The 17,148-nt window shown below is 40.7% G+C and overlaps 1 protein-coding gene across 4 annotated transcripts in view; it reads right to left on the bottom strand.

Moving 5' to 3' along the window:
- Window positions 1-1,315: 1,315 nt before the first annotated feature.
- STON2 (stonin 2) overlaps window positions 1,316-17,148 on the bottom strand; it is a 189,593-nt gene continuing 173,760 nt past the window's right edge. For 2 of the 4 annotated variants that reach the window (XM_062181225.1, XM_062181224.1), the window contains exons 7-8: window positions 12,668-12,870; window positions 2,251-9,494 (exon numbers count right to left, since the gene is read on the bottom strand). In XM_062181225.1, coding sequence (XP_062037209.1) covers window positions 9,411-9,494; window positions 12,668-12,870 — 287 coding nt within the window. In that variant the 3' untranslated portion in view covers window positions 2,251-9,410. Of the gene's footprint in view, window positions 1,388-2,250; window positions 9,495-12,667; window positions 12,871-17,148 lie in introns of those variants that run through there. The other 2 variants (XR_009864798.1, XM_062181226.1) reach the window with 2 other exon arrangements.

Here is a 17,148-nt window from a genome sequence, read left to right as displayed (position 1 = left end):
ATTCACACTACGGGGGTGGGCAGTGAATTTGCGGATACCTGATACTTTTCAGTTCTCTCCTGTTTTTGTGCTATAGAATCTCATCATTGTTAACCTTCAGTAACCAAGTTCTACCCACCAGCCTTGAGTTAATAGTGCCATGCAGAATAGAGGGTGCTACCTCAGTTAAATGAGACAATTCACCTAAAAGACTTAGTACCAGTGATCGTACCAGCACGATATAAATGTTAGCTAATATTATGCTTTAGGAATACAAACAGCAGCCCAAGCATGAAGGAATAGAGAGGTGATAGTTGGAAGTTTTCAAGGAGGAGAAGGAAGAGTTTGGAACAGAGTGGGCAAATGATACTGAGGATGTTTCAATTCTCATCTTCACTTCCTCTCATCCTCATTTCCCTCTACCCAAATCTTAACATTGGGGAGCATGTCTCTATTTTTTTTTAAAAAAGATTTATTTATTTGAAAGGCAGGGAGAAAGAGGGAGAGAGAGAGGGAGAACAGGGAGAGAAAGATCTTCCAGCTGCTGCTTCACTCCCCAAATGGCTGCAACAGCTGGGGCTGGGCCAGGCTGAAGCCAGGAGCCATTAACTCCATCTAGGTTTCCCACCTGGTTGGCAGGGGCCCATCTTCCACTGTCTTCTCAGGTGCATTAGCAGGGATCTGGATCAGAAGTGCAGCAGCTGAGACTTGAACTGGCACTCCAGTATGGCATACTGGTCTCCCAGGCTGTAGCTTAACCAGCTACTCCAGAACACTGGCCTCGTGCCTGTCTTTAAATGTTACCTGAGTAATTATTCTATGATAGTAAAAAAAAAAAAAATCATGGAAGGCTAAAACTTTTTGACAATGTAGATCCTAGACACTTACTTAGATCTCCAGCTTGTTCAAAGGAACTCTGGAAAGAGAAGGATGGAAGAATAATGGCAGGAGTAGAATAGTCTCTTCTCAAAGTAAGAGAAGGCTATACTCTTATTTGGCTGTTAACACAAACTCTGTACTAACTAGGTTATAAAATTGTATATTATATTCAAGACAGAGACCGCTTAACAGCAGGATGCTACTGAACTGGTCTGAATTTTCTCACACAGATGCATGTATAAGAGGGCTTAAAAAGCTCATGGAAAAGTGAATTAAAAGATAAATTCATGGGGTGGGTGTTTGGCCTAGTGGTTAAGACCCTGCAGAATAACTGGGTTGAGTTCTGTCTCCAATGCAGATTCCAGCTACTTGATAGTGCATACTCTTGGAAGCAACAGGTAACAGCAAGTACTTGGGTTTTGGCTACCCACCTGGGAGACCCAGACTGGCCCAGGTTTGGCTGTTGCAGGCATTTGGTGAGTGAACCAGTGAATAGAAGTACTCCCTTTTTCTTTGTTTGTCTAAGGCTCTGAAATTAAAAAAAAAAAAAAAAAAACTAAAATATAAGCTCATTTTGGTGCAAAAAATTGTTGAAACTCATGCATTGTTGTTTCATAATATATTTTTTCAATGACTTTTTAAAAGACCCCCTCATATATTGCGATAAAACCAGCTACTCTGGACCTGGTGGGTATTTTGCCTAGTAGTGAAGATGCCATTTGGGATGCCTGAGTCCCATATCTGTGTATCTGGTTCAAGTCCAGGCCCTGCTCCTACTTTCAGCTTCCTGCTCACGTGCACGCTGGGAGGCAGCAGGTGATGGTTCACCTAATTGTGTCCCAGGTACCCACTTGGGAGAACTAGACTGAATTTCCAACTCTCAGCTTCAGCCTGGCCCAGCCCCAGCCATTGCAGGTGTGGGCAGTGAACCAGAGGATAGGAGCTCACTCTCGTCTCTGCTTCTCAAGCGAACAAACGAACAAACAAACAAAAAGTCCCTGGTAGATTTGAAATCAAGAAAACACAAATATCTGTTTTTTCCTTGTTTACTCCAAAAAAGCCTTTCAATTGTTCTTCTTGCCTTTAATCTTTCCCATAGTCCAAAAATACCCAGTCCATTGTTGATGGATTAGTCTTTATGGAATAATGCTTTACTGGCAAGATTCCAAAATAGTTTCATGGTATTACTAGATTGAGTCCAACCTCAGGTTGGATGCAAGCTCTAAAGCAATGTCACCCTAAAGACTATATTTTCATTTGTTTCATAGAATTAAGCACAAAGTAGGAATGAAATTTATTGAACTGATTCAACACATAATAAACTAGGATAATTAACTGGTCACTTGTTAACTTGTCAGTTTATGATCACTAACCATGTTAATTAGTTGATGAGCCTTATTAATGAACATTACTCTTCATTATGCCTGACCTCATTAAAACTTGCAAGAGACATTGTTTACATTTTTTATTAATAGTTCATTTTCATAGCTCCAAAAAAGGTTTTACAGATTACAATTGGCAGAACAATGAAAATAAAACCTCACCTCTACAGAGACAGCCAGTGTGTAGACTATTACATAGGCACATATTTTTCTAAAAAAAAAAAAAAAGTAAACTGGTTTTTATATACAATTAACCACAATAGTGCAAGAAGTTACAATGAATGAAGATGGAGGAAGAAGACTATGACTTGGATCAGCTGAATCTGTCATTAGATCTTGACACATTGAAATTCATTAAGGACATTACAAAAATGGAGTGCTCCTCTGTCACTCCCTGGTGAAAATACTGACTCTGATTCCTCTCTTGAATACGATAGTTTTTCCCAGGTTCCTTTGGCATGTGGACACAAAGGGGAAATGACTGCTGGCTTATGTCAGAGAATGCATGTACTTTCTGTCTCTTACCCCTATTTAAAAACCTTTAAACCCACCATGCTGCTGTTGGGATGTGACCGTACATCTGTGCTCCCAGAACTGTTCCTGTAGGATAAGCATAAGAGGTGAGCAATGGTGCCTAGAGCTTCCATCACAGTGAGGGTAGAAGATGTTGACAACCAGAACTGAGGGTATGAGCTGGGGTAGAACACAGGAGTGAATGGGAAGATGTTGCTGGAATTCCTTACTCTGACCAGTTGGGAGGGATCCATTATGCCTAACACCACAACCTGAAATGAAACTAAAATCCCATTCAAACATATCACAAAAGACATGGTGATTTGTAGCTTGTACTTGTTTTTATAAAAATTTAAACTACATTTTTATGTTACTAACATGGAGGGGGCGTACCCTGTCCCTTTCTCTCATCTGGCATTGCCATAATTTACAAATAGTACATAGTCCCAGAATGTTCACTGAGTGTTTCTTCTTTCTCAATTTCTACAGTCTTGTTTTAAATCAAAGGACATACCTAGAAATCTAACAGCTTATATCCTAACATCCTCACTACACTGGAGGATCAGACTTACTTGTGCTGTAAGTAGCACCAACATCTTCACATCAGTCTGGGAGGCCTAGTTGTTCCTCTTCACACTCACACTGCTGTTCTGTCACTGAACTTGCAAAGCAGTAATTGAACTGCTCTACCCTACCCTCTCGGAGCCTCCATTCTCATTGGTGTTTTGAAAACAACTGCAGTATACAGGATTGCAGGTTCCTCTGTTTCTGTCACCTGGGCAGATGGTAAAGGATAGAGCCGTGCAAAGGGAAAAATAAAGCAGTTGATTTTCCCAACCTTCAAAATGTAAATTTCTTGGTTCTTCAAAGTGGCACCAATGTTATTTTGTTAAATAACCCACAAAACTAGAGCTGGGAAGGATCTGAGCAGTTAATCCAGCCCTTGTTGTTGCTGTTGTTGTTGGGTCTTAGGAAACTGAAGCTCAACTGGGAAAAAGCAAGTCATTTGATATGGCTGTTGTTTGATTGTGTCCATGCCTGTTTCCTTTAAAAATCCACAGAAATGCCAATTTCCCATTATGACACAACATACCTGTGTTTGGCCTTTGCTCCTTCTTAGGGAAAGACGACGCTACAAACACAGCACCTTGACTGGATAAATACTTGTTGAACTGAATTAACTGTTTCTCCATGCTATGCAATCTTATTTTTTCCTAGAGCTTATTATTTCCAAATTTAAGAGATGGCATGTAGTGTGAGTATTTTGAGGCTTGGTGGCCAATGTCTTATTTGTCATCTCTCTGCACTTTACTTTTTCATACTGAAATTCTGTTTTTTATGCTGTTCTTTTATAGCTCTTTATGCGCCCAGTTATTTCTTGCCTCTCTCCAGTTACTACTGAGCACACTATGAATACTTTCTGTCTTTAAAGGCTTGGGTTGCAGGTTAACATACTTTTTTTTTTTTTTTCCAATTCTCAAGACAAAGGACTAGGCTTTCTCAGGCAGATTTGCGTTTGCTAAGGAATACTAGAAGAAATGGAAAAATTCCACTCTTGCTTTAGCTAACACATGGGAAAATATTACAATCATATGCCTGTTAACATTGATGGTTACCTTATCTATCTCCTTCACTTTTAATTCCTTAAATGGATAGATATGAGTCAGAATATCCCAAGCCAGACTCATTTATAGAAAGCATAATTAAGAATGATGATTTGTAGGGAACTGGCACTTAGACATTGGTAATGTTTAGAAAATAATCTTTAAAAACAGATGCCTTGAGTAATTTTATATAAAGAGTTGTCACAATTTACATGAGACTTGGTAGCAAAGTGTTAGAAGTGATTGGTTCACTAGATTTTTGTATGTGTGGATTTAATTTTTTTAGTTTCATTTGAATTTGTTAAATTGCATGCCTTAAATTGTGGGTATGCTGTATATTAACCCATAATCATGATTCTTAGAAGTTAAAGTTGCCACTCCTAGCTGGAAGAATCTAAAAGTAGACTGAACGGCAGTGCTTCCTACTCACACCGACTTAATATTCCCAAGGCTTTGAAGAAAAAAACTTCAGAGGGGTGAGCTTTTAGCCAGTGGTTAAGATGCTCACGTCCCACACTGGTGTTTAGGTTCAATACCTGGATCCACTCCTGTTTCTACCGTCTTGCTAACGTGCACCCTGGGAGGAAGTGGGTGATGGCTCAAATAGTTGGGTGACTACCATCCATTTGGGAGACTGGACTGAGCTTTGGTGTGGCTCAGCCCCATCCATAGCATCTATCTGTGGAGTCAACCACAAACAGGAGCTCTATCTATCTGTCTCTTTGCCTCTCAAATAAACAGTTTTTAAAAATTGTTTTTTCAGTTCTCTCTGCCTTCTCATCACTAAACTTATTATGAAATATAAATCAGCTCAGAAACCAAGACTTCATCTGGATGAGTTCTGGCCTCACTATCTCAGACCTCCAACTCTCTATGGTGACAAAATAAATACACAGCAACATTGGTCAGTGGCTAATGTCAGGGGATAAAAAGACCTAACACACCAAGCCTGGCTATGCACTTTATCAAATGTTTTCTTCTCCCTCTGGCTATTGAAATGGACAAGGCTCGGGATCACAGATGTTTTACTTACAGGAACAAAAGTGAATCAATAATCTTCACTGTGGATGGCATCTATGCCATTCTGTGCTTTGGGGCACAAATATGCGTTTCAATGTAAGGTGCACTGTAGCTCAAAATCAGCAGCACATTGAGTGCTTATGTGCTGAAAGTTGACTGGAGACAAGAATAAGAGGAAAGCAAAACTGTTTAGGTTCTGTAGGAACTAAAGGCATGCTTATGTGCCTTGATATGAGCATTTGATGATAAGCACAGTTTAAGTAGTCTTAGAGTCTCAGGGTCAGTATTCTTCCAGCAAACATTTCCTGGACATCTAATAATTTACCCTTACTTCAGGAATATCTGTGCTATCAGCAAGGATTTAAAGTGGTTGAATCCTATCATATTCTAAGCTTTGTGCTAAGTATTGGAGACACAAAGAATAAGATAACATGCTTTGCCTTCTTCATGCAACACATTACTCAGGAATATGGTTTCTAGGGAAATAAACTCCTGTTCCCAACTACTGGATTCCAATTGAAATTAGTCTCATTTCAAACAAGAAGCATTTTAAATGAAAAAGAAAAAGTTTTCAAAGATTATGAACCTTGTTAGTTACACAGGAAGGTAGAAAATGGGGAGGGAAACCAAATAGAAAAAAAAAAAGAGAGAAAGAACCTCTTCAATGTTTAATATGAGAATACAAACTTTCAATAAAGAATAACTATTTCTGCATATAAGAGCAGGCAAAGGGGATTTAATGGTCCCCCACAAAGTACTGTGCATTCTGTTGTTTCACTTACTGTGATGAGTACATTTCTTATCCTTTGTTATGGTAAAGTCAAAAAAGGAAGTCCTGGACTCAAATGAAAGCAAGACATCATTAGTGATGTCTAATTTATGTTCTGATAGGAATACTATGCATTGGTAAAATAAATTCACCTTTAATATATTCATATTATGGATAAAAGAAAAGGATTATTGGCAACTACAAAGAGAAGAAATAAAAGTCCAGGGTGACAAATGTAGAATGGATACATTAAATGATTTTATCAAATAATCTTATCATGAAGGTAATTTGTCCAGCTGTATTTTGTATGTAGGTTAATAGTAAAGTAATAGCTCTAAAATGTATAGTACAGATTGAGTAACTCTTATTTTAAATTCTGGAGACCAAAAGTGTTTCCGATCGCAAACAGTTTTGCCTTTTGCACTACTGGTATATACATAATGAAATATCTTAGGGATGAGACCCAAGTCTAAACACAAAATTCATTTATGTTTGATATACATCTTTTATATATGACCTGGAGGTAATTTTATATAATATTTTAAATCATTTTGTGCATGCAACAGAATTTTTCATTTGGGTTTTAATGGCAAATCCTCAAAAGTCTCAGATTTTGCAACATTTTGGATTTCAGATTTTCCAGTTAGGGATGTTCAACCTGGATTATATTCCCCAAGCCCCTAAATGCTACCCAGAGTCAATGTCCTAAAAACAACAGAGGTAACTTAGATGAACTCAAGGGTAGTAGGTTTTAAAAATAATTTGCTTGCTGAATGTAGACGGCATAGAAGTAATTTTCCCAACTTGGTTTAAAAAAAAAAAAAAGACTTAAGAGTCCAGGTGAAAGCACAAAGACAGTAAGAATTAACCAAGGAAAGAAGGGTCCAACAAGCAACACACAGTGCTGCCGCTCAGTGAGGCAGGGCCTTGAGGTAAGCCAGGGGAGTGAGGAAGGTGGTGGAATGATCTTCACTCACCTTTCCAAGGCTCCAGCCTGTTCCGGGAGAAACCTCAAGTGCCTTTAGGTCAGTAGGAGAAGGGGTATGCTTAGAATCCCCTGACAAAGACCTCTAGAGGGGACACCATTATATTTCAAAGAGCGTGAAAACATCAAGGGAAAGACAACTGGAGTTAGAGAGCCCTATTACATCAGTACTGAGACTAAACTTGTTTTCAGAAGGGATTTTGGTAGTCATTTATCCCAAATAGGAGTCCCTTTCATAGCACCTGCGACAGGCCGTTATTTTAAACATTTGGCATTTGCAACAACAGGAAATTCTACTACTTCAGTCCATTCCTCTTTAGAGTAACTTTTATTAGAAAGTTCTTTCTTATATTGCAGCAATCATTTGTCATCTGTAAAGTTCCTCTTTGTTCCTGCTGTTGCCCTTTGAAGTTACAGAGAATAAGTCTAATTCCTCTTCCTTTTTATAGCTCAACAGAAATTCTGAGGCAGCTATGAACACATTTCCTCCTCTATGCATTCCCTTCGCAGCTATACCTTCTGTTCTGCAAGGACCCTACTCCCCTGTGCCTTATATAATTAGACCTGTCACAACCCTGGTCACCCGCCTGCAGATACAATTTATTAATATCTCTCTTTAAAGATGTGGCACCAGTAATGGAACCCAATCCTGTATCCAGATGTGGGCTAATCAACAGCGCATGTAGGGCTCCCTGGACAAATATTAACACAGGTTGAATATATCAGCTTTGTCAATAGCCTCAATATATTCCTGATAGAAAAACTGAACACCCATTTCCCTAAGAAAACATTTCTAAATGAACTGCTGTGAAACCACTAATACTCTTACACACACACACACACACAGAGGCACACAAATATGCACACTCCACTCTGTACTTAGAGGGTTTTCCATTAATACCTACTCAATCTCATCCTTTAGTTTCAGTTCTATGTCCAGATATTTCAAAACATTGTGATTTCTAGCCTAGTGTCAGTACATAGTTAGAATTCAATGTATTTCACTGAATAAATCAATCTTGAATCTGTTGGCCAGAAACTGGAGATACTTCTGTATCTTCTACAATTGTGATAAAGGATGTTTTCTGTCCTCTTACTCCATTCATCATGAGAGAAAATATCAAAGTACAAATAGGAAGCTGAGCAGGAACAGATGCAGGAAAAGACTGATTCCTGGAATCAGGATTTAATGTTCCCAACATTAGGAAAATATGGCTTTTCCCAATCTCTACCCTACAGTCTTTTGCCTTTTTGATCTATTATAATACTGAGAATATCAAAATCTGAATCTGGGGGGAAAGCTCATTATTTTTAAGCAGCTTTTTAAAAAATTATATTTTCAGCTTAACTTTCCGGTTAATTTTGAATTAAAGAGACGTGAAACTGTCTTCTGGCTATGAGGTATAAAAAGACCTAAATGCCCCTGAGGTATAATAAATATATAGCCATGTGTTTCAAGAATCAGAAGTGGCCTGTATTTGGAATTCACAGAGATTGAAGCTGTCTCCTTAAGTGAATATAATCTTACATTTAATGTCCCTTTTCTCCAGAATGAAGAAAAATAAGCTCAATTTTACTTTCAATAGCCACCCTTTTTGTAAAATTTGGGTTAATCACAGACTAAAAAAGTATCCTATGGTGCCTTTTTCCCATTGTTTATTGTGACTTGGGATAGCAAATCCCATGACAGAAATGTTAGAAAGATGAAAAGAAGTGTTTCAATCTAAACAATAGAGGACCAGGAAGGAATAGTGTAAGACCCCTGTTGCACGGTGTTCACATGGGAAAAATGGCGATGCCTACCAAAGGTCCAGCAGACCCAGGAGGGAAATGTGTTTTGCACCTTTTCTGGAGGGAGTGACAGAGGTGGATTCGTAATGCACTTCTCAGGACTGCCTTCTCCAGGAGCTCACGAGTGACAGAGAACATGAGAAGGAGATCGTGCCCACACCGATGTGGCAGGTCCTGACTCTAACAGTCTCAACAAACCACATACCAGTGCTGCAAGACAAGCTGAGAGGAGATAAGGAGACTTAATTACACAATAAGCTCCCAAAGCCAGGTGGACCACGTGCTCCAGGTGTGACAGTGTCAGTGAGCCTCTTCTAAGCAACTACCCCAGGGTCTCCTGATAAAACGCACGTTAACTGCAGACAGCAAGGGCTCATACCCTGCACCTAGAATGGTGTGGCCACAGCAGGTACTGACTTAAATTTCAGCTATTCAGGAACACACCCTATCGTGACACTTGGGTCAGGGTTCCTTGCTGTAGGGCTTTCTCATTGAACCCCACACTCCTTGGGATTTTCCGATTCATCTCCTTCAAAGTCCGGCTTCAAACTCTTTTTCTGTTCAATTTCCACCTGCCAAGAAGAGAAGTTGGAGATGAATACTAGGAAGAAGAGAAATGCATGCAAACAAATAAACTGAATGGGAATATCACAGTAGGTTCTTTGAGATTCTTTCTAATTCTGCTAAAGTTTAGGGCGTTAGACACACTGGAGCTACTGGCCCTGAAGAGATTATGACTTTCTCTTTGCACACACTCTTCATTCCACTCAGAATTTTCTCTCCTCCTTGGCCCACCTGGAAAAAATCTTATGCTTTGCCTTGCATGGACGCTCAAAGGTCACCTCTTCTGTGAAGTTATTCTTGACTCACTGAGTAGACTTAGAGGCTTTCCACTGTGATTATCCCCATGGTACCCTGTACATCTGTCCAGCTCACTGCATCAAGACTCCAGAGGCCTCGGGCAGGATCTTGTCCACTATTCCATCCAATAATGTAGGAATATAGTAGGTAATTGACAAAGGCTTACCAAATGAATGAATTCTTTTGTATCAGACTAGTCTCACTCCTCAGATACTTTACCTCTTTACAAAGCCTCCAAATTGTTACATATTGTTTACAATTCTATGATACTTTCTGTAAAATACTATAGCCATAAAGAGATTTATTATATTAATCTTCCCTTTTTTTTATTTTTATTTTTTTTTATTTTTTTTTAAACTTTTATTTAATGAATATAAATTTCCAAAGTATAGCTTATGGGTTACAATGGCTTCCCCCCTCCCATAGCTTCCCTCCCGCCCGCAACCCTCCCCTTTCCCGCTCCCTTTCCCCTTCCATTCATGTAAAGATTCATTTTCAATTCTCTTTGTATACAGAAGATCAGTTTAGTATATATTAGGTAAAGATTTCAACATTTTGCCCATATAGCAACATCAAGTGAAAAAACTACCATTGGATTACTAATTATAGCATTAAATAGCAATGTACAGCACATTAAAGACAGAGATCCTACATAATTTTTTTTTCAAATTAATTAATTTTCTATGCCATTTCCATTTTAACACCAGGTTTTTTTTTTTCATTTCCAATTCTCTTTATATACAGAAGATCACTTCAGTATATAATTAGCAAAGACCTCATCAGTCTGTGCCCACACAGAAACGCAAAGTATAAAAATACTGTTTCAGTACCAGTCATAGCATCACTTGGCTTTAGATGACACATTAGGGACAGATCCCACATGGGGTGTAAGTACACAGTGACTCCTGTTGCTGACTTAACAATTTGACACTCCTGTTCATGGCGTCAGTAATCTCCCTAGGCTCTAGTCATGAGTTGCCAGGGCTATGGAAGCCTTTAGAGTTCGCTGACTTTGATCTTATTCCGATAGGGTCATAGTCAAAGTGGAGGTTCTCTCCTCCCTTCGGAGAAGGGTACCTCCTTCTTTGATGGCCCCGTTCTTTCCACTGGGATCTCACTCACAGAGATCATTCATTTAGGTCTTTTTTTTTTTTTCCATGATATCTTGGCTTTCCATGCCTGCTATACTCTCATGGGCTCTTCAGCCAGATCTGAATGCCTTGAGGGCTGATTCTGAGGCCAGAGTGTTGTTTAGGACATCTGCCATCCTATGAGTCTGCTGTGTATCCCACTTCCCATGTTGGATCTTTCTCTCCCTTTTTGATTCTATCAGTTAGTATTAGCAGATACTTGTCTTGTTTGTGTGATCTCTTTGACTCTTAGACCTATCAGAGCTATCAATTGTGAGCTGAAATTGATCACTTGGACTAGTGCGATGGCATTGGTACATGCCATCTTGATGGAATTGTGTTGGAATCCCCTGGCACATTTCTAACTCCACCATTTGCGTCCAGTCCGATTGAGCATGTTCCAAATTGTACATCTCCTCCCTCTCTTTTTCCACTCTTAGATTTAACAGGGATCACTTTTCAGTTAAAATTATTATCTTCCCTTGAAAATTAAAATCTTCCCTTGAAAATAACAATCTTCAACTGAAGCCATTGATAAGTGAGGCAGGGAATACTTTGAATTCTGGAATTTAATAATTGCTCTTTGCAGGCCGGCGCTGTGGCTCACTAGGCTAATCCTCCGCCTGCAGTGCCGGCAACCTGGGTTCTAGTGCCGGTTGGGGTGCCGGGTTCTGTCCTGGTTGCTCCACTTCCAGTCCAGCTCTCTGCAGTGGCCTGGGAGGGCAGTGGAGGATGGCCCAGGTACTTGGGTCCCTGCACCCACATGGGAGACTGGGAGGAGGCGCCTGGCTCCTGGCTGCGGATCGGCGCAGCGTGGGCTGTAGTGGCCACTGGGGGAGTGAACCAACGGAAGGAAGACCTTTCTCTCTGCCTCTCTCTCACTGTCTATAACTCTACCTGTCAAATAAAAAAAAATTGCTCTTTGCAGCACCGCTTTGTATATTGCTGATGTCTAACTTAGGAGGGTGTGTACAGGACAGAATATAATCACGTTTGGGGAAGTGCTATTTTATTTCTGGCCACAAGATGGAGTGTTTGTTCTTTTTGGTAGTTGAATGTTTCACCCACACAGCTAAGGAAATGTTTAGAGGAACAATTAATTTAAGGACATTGTTATGAGTATAAAATTATTAAACCACTTTGAAAATTTCTTATTCAATAGCTTTTTGTACTACTTAGCATTAAGTCTTCTTGAATTGAATTTTTAACTCTTCAAGAGAGTATCACTATGAATATCAGAAAACCAGCTTTGATTACTCCTTCCACAACCCTGATCCTCTCACTATTGGAGATCTTTTGGCTTTTAGTTTTGTCCTTTTGTAGCCTAGGGCCCAGGTCATATGTGTTCTCTGTTCATATCCACTTCATCAACTCCTAAAGCTGGAATATATGCTTTGAGTTGGCACCTGCCTGACATTTCCTCCACTTCCAAGTTCACGACACTGCAACATAAACTATATTACAAGTGAATAACCCTTTATTCCACTGCTCTTTTTGTTGTTCAAGGTAACAGAGACATTATATTCTCCTCTTTATTCAGCCTCTTCATCCTTTCTCAACCTTTCTCTTTCTCAGGAAGGAGATTATTCATTGAAATCAGAGCAGACTTATCCACAGTTGCGTGAATTTTCCTTGAAGGCAGTAAGGGAATGCCTTGCACCATGGCAAAGCATTGCTAGAAACAGTAAGAGGAGGAGGGTAATGGAGTGAACAAATGGACTTGGAAGCATCAGGCAGATGCCTCCTGAGGCTACCTTGTAGCTGTAGTGTGCGGAATAATTGACCCACTTCCTGACGTCAGTCTTGTCTTCTACAGAGATGGATCTTACAGCCGTTTTGGAGGCAGAAGTTGTGGGCATGCTGAATTCGACATTCACATGATTTGCAAATCTGGAAGGCACTTCCCGGTCAGAGCCAAGTTCAAGGTGGCAGAAGAAGCAGTGTGGGTGACCAGAAGCTATAAGAGAAAAGACAAAGCAACCAGAGATCAGGATTTTTGGGGAAAAAGTACAACTGGAGGCAGAGGAAGCCCCCTCTACAACAAAGGAAGCCCATAGGCTGAGCACCTGGCAGTCTTGCAGAGAGTCTGATGCTGAGTAAAAGATTGGCCTTAGCTGAAATCACATTCGGGCCCTTTGGTACAACACCATCTATTACAGTCATCCTGGTATCCTAGCAATGAAACCCACAGCCTGAGAACCAGGGGCCTTTCTGCCTGCCCAGGTCACAGTAAGATGCGGATGCAGCATAAATACTGGGAAATAGGGGCTGTAGATTGGCAGAACAGAACAAAAGGGAGCAGCACTTAGCACCTAATAAAACATCAGTGACAGCCACCTGGAGCACAATCATTGCTTTCCTTTGAAAGATGAATTGAATTCCCTTAATAGCATTTCATATTTTCAAAAACGCTTTTGGCATGTCTTTGAGGGTGAATGATATATGTAAGTCACAAAGAGCTTATGAATAGCTCACATGTATTAAGGAAGCATATGGTACCTGGAAAGAAAACCCAACCAACAGAACATGTAGGTTTGACTTCTGGCTCACCTGCTAAGTGGTAGAGATCCTAAACCCATGTCCTTTGTTCTTCCCTGGTCTCAATTCCCCTTCTGCAGAGTAGGGAGATTGGGGGAGAGGGAGGAAATGGGTGGGCTAGACAAGGCCTGACCCACTAGTTCTTTGCTGCTGTTGAATTCTGTAAACCTATGGGTAACTCTACCATACTTGGATGGCAAACTTAGGGTTTGATTTTAGTTTGAGGATTGTTAAGTTTTTTGGGGAAAAGAATCAGAGCTTAGTTCTGTGACTATAACTACTGCAGTAGGCCGGCGCCGTAACTCAACAGGCTAATCCTCCACTTAGCGGTGCTGGCACACCGGGTTCTAGTCCCGGTTGGGGCGCCGGATCCCGTCCCGGTTGCCCCTCTTCCAGGCCAATTCTCTGCTGTGGCCCGGGAGTGCAGTGGAGGATGGCCCAAGTCCTTGGGCCCTGCACCCCATGGGAGACCAGGAGAAGTACCTGGCTCCTGCCTTCGGATCAGCGCGGTGCACCGGTCGCAGCGCGCTGGCAGCAGCAGCCATTGGAGGGTGAACCAACGGTAAAGGAAGACCTTTCTCTCTGTCTCTCTCTCTCTCACTGTCCACTCTGCCTGTCAAAATAAATAAATAAATAAATAAATAAATAAATAAATAAATAAATAACTGCTGCAGCACCATTGTCACGCTTCAGAACAATCAGGAGGTCTGCCGAGCATCTTATGCTGAATTCTCTCTAGGATTATTCCTAACAATCCCTTGAGGTCATAGCATTATTATTATTATTATTATTCATTATTCTTATGGAAAATGAGGAAATCAAGACTTGGAGAGGTAAAGTGAGTTGCCCGAGGTCACAGCTTGTAAGTGGCAGAGAAGAGAACTGAACCCAGGGGTCTGAGTCCAGATTGCTCTTAACTACATTGGGTCATAACCTCGTGGTCCTGAAACCTCAAGACCAGATTTGCAAGGTGACAGGGGTGAGGAGGGAGTGAGCTGTGGGAACCCTTCTATACAAGCCATCTGTGGATCAGAAACATGAAATGGCTTTGATTTCATTTTATAACTGATACAGCCCCTTCCTTACCCCCAGCTTCCCTAAATAAACAATTCCAATGTTTACTGGTCTGGGCAGGACTTTTCAATCTCACAGACTGAGGACATACACACTCGCTCTCCAAGGAAAACACTGTAGAATCAAATATTTGCTTTGCTCCATCTCAAAAATATAACATATTTCAGTGGTTATTTCTATAGAGTCACAACTTTAGGAAAAATAATTGAAAATTTTGCATTGGCTCTTAGGAAAGGAATTTAAATACGATACATATGATAGTAAAAATTACGTTATTTGAAGATGAATCCATTCAGTATTTTTAAGATTGTGCAGCACAGATGTAATTAGATAGTTATCATTTATGGGGCATTTATTACAGTCTAGATAATGGACTAGGCACTTGGAAACATTATCCAATTTCATTCAGAATGAGCTAGATATTAATAACCCAATTTTATAGCTGATAAAAATGAGGTCCTTCGAGAGGGTTAAGTAAATTGCCTGAGGTCACACTGCCATTAAGAGGTGGAGCTGGGGATAAAATTCAAAAATGACTCCGAACTATGTCCTCAATTCATCTCAATACACTGCTATGCAATCAGATCACTGTAAAGCAAACAGAAAAGTTTCTTAATCCAATAGCAACTTGAGCAAACATCTTATCAAATTACCTTTATATTTACATTGTTGGGATACTAAGAAATCATTTCTTCCCATAAAACCAATTCCTTCTTCTCACTCCATCAAAGCATATCCACAGCAGACTCTGAAAGGAATGCATCTTAGATTCCTGACATGAACTATTACATGTGCAGGGCTGGGAGACGATTAGGGAAGTGCAGCTTTGAAAGGTGTTACAGCTCAATTCACGGTAAAGAACTAAATAAACCCACTGTGTCATCTTCCTGGACAAAGTTGAGAAAATTTAACATTAAAATTCAGATTTTTATTTTCCATAAAGGATTGTTTTCTCCTCACCTGGTCTAATGAGAACTGGAATTCCAACAAAGAAATCTACCCATGTAGGACAGAATGTTTAGTTTCTTGATACATGATGAGTGGAAGCAGCAGGACTTGTTCTGTTGCCTTCTAAGATTAAGAAAAACTCTTGAGATTAGGGTGGGAGGGGTTCCAAGCAGCTCAGTTAGGGAAGATCCAAATGAACAGGGCAGGGCAGGGCTGGGTCTGGCTGGCCAGACTCACACTGGAATTCAAAGATGGTTATTTGGTCCCTTGGTGACTGGGGTTAGGGCAAACTTGCAATGCCTCCCAACAGCTGGGCCTTCTGACCTCATCTGGGCCCCAGCTTTGTCACTGTAATGTGGAGGTAAGAGAATTATGAAAATTATCTCTAAAAGGCAATTTCCCAAGCACAACACCTAGACAGAAGAGCTCATTTTACTACTGACAGATCATTAGCTCTCTGCTTAGGTGAATGAGCACTGGATGGGAGGGCAGGATCTTGGCACAGTGAACACCAGCAATGGATACGAACTTGCAGTCTAACTGCCATTTGGATCCTACACATCTCAAGCCTCCAGAAAGGGGAGTTACCAGCTTCTTGCACATGGTATGGAAACATGCCATTGGCCAGAATAAGTACAGGAAGCTCCTTTTAGGGGTTTTATTACCAAAAATGTTATAGAACTATGACCTCAAAAGCAGTAATGGGGGTGGGATGTTCAAGGCAAAACATCCCAAATACCCTTAGGCTGTCCTGTACTCCAAAAATCTTACTAAGACAAGGTTCCAGTACTCTGGAAATACACATGTAACAAACACAAAAGCTGTACCTACTTGGCCTTGAGCTTCCTGAACCCACTCCCCTGGGAAGCACTACAGCAAGTGCTCACTAAAGCCTTATTTTTTCTGTTGGTCCTATCTCCAGTCCTCTTTTCTTCCAGCAGCAATCTTTGTCTTTTCTTCCCCTGCATGTCATCTTGGTGGTCATGTCAGTCAAAATGTACTGCCTCTGCTCAGCCTGAGCTGTGTGGCACAAGGGCAGTGGGGTGGGGATGACTTATCCTAATGGCTGCACCCCCAGGAGACATCAATCCATGTGTTACTAGAACTACCCTGAAGACTGTTTCTTCAACCTTCTCTGCAGTTCTCTGAGCTACCCAAATCTAACCAACAATTTCTTTTCTTTTTCTTTGATCCTTATAATCAAAGACCCCCTCATTTAGTAAATAAATAAGAGAAATCACTTTGAACGAATGAGCTATATTTGTATACAATGGGAAAACTGCAAATCTCTGGTCTGCCAGCAGAGATTATTCCAAGTTTGTGTTTGTCTGGTTTCATCCACTAAGAGGCAGCTGGGCCATTGAGAGGAGAGCCCTGGATGCGGCTGTATGGCTTCAGATGAGTCACGTCACCTCCTAGGGCTTCTCTTATCTTGAGGATGAAGGGACTTAAGTAAGTTATTCCCAAGGTCCCTTCCAACTCGAAAACCCAGGAGTCCCACAGTTCTCTCTCCCCAAGGGCTTTGGGACCAAAAGAGAATTCCGGGTTCTTCCCTTTCCTCTGTCAATTCAGAATGGCCCACGGCGGAGGTGGAAATCATAGCGCTATCACCAGGGGAACACAGGGCTGATTTCAAGGGAAATGAATAAGCAAGCACAGAGAGGAAGACTTTGTT

The sequence above is a fragment of the Lepus europaeus genome, chromosome 22, assembly GCF_033115175.1.
Source record: "Lepus europaeus isolate LE1 chromosome 22, mLepTim1.pri, whole genome shotgun sequence".
NCBI lineage: Eukaryota > Metazoa > Chordata > Mammalia > Lagomorpha > Leporidae > Lepus > Lepus europaeus.
Note: the sequence above shows the minus strand (reverse complement) of the source record. Positions and strands in the feature narration are given on the sequence as shown.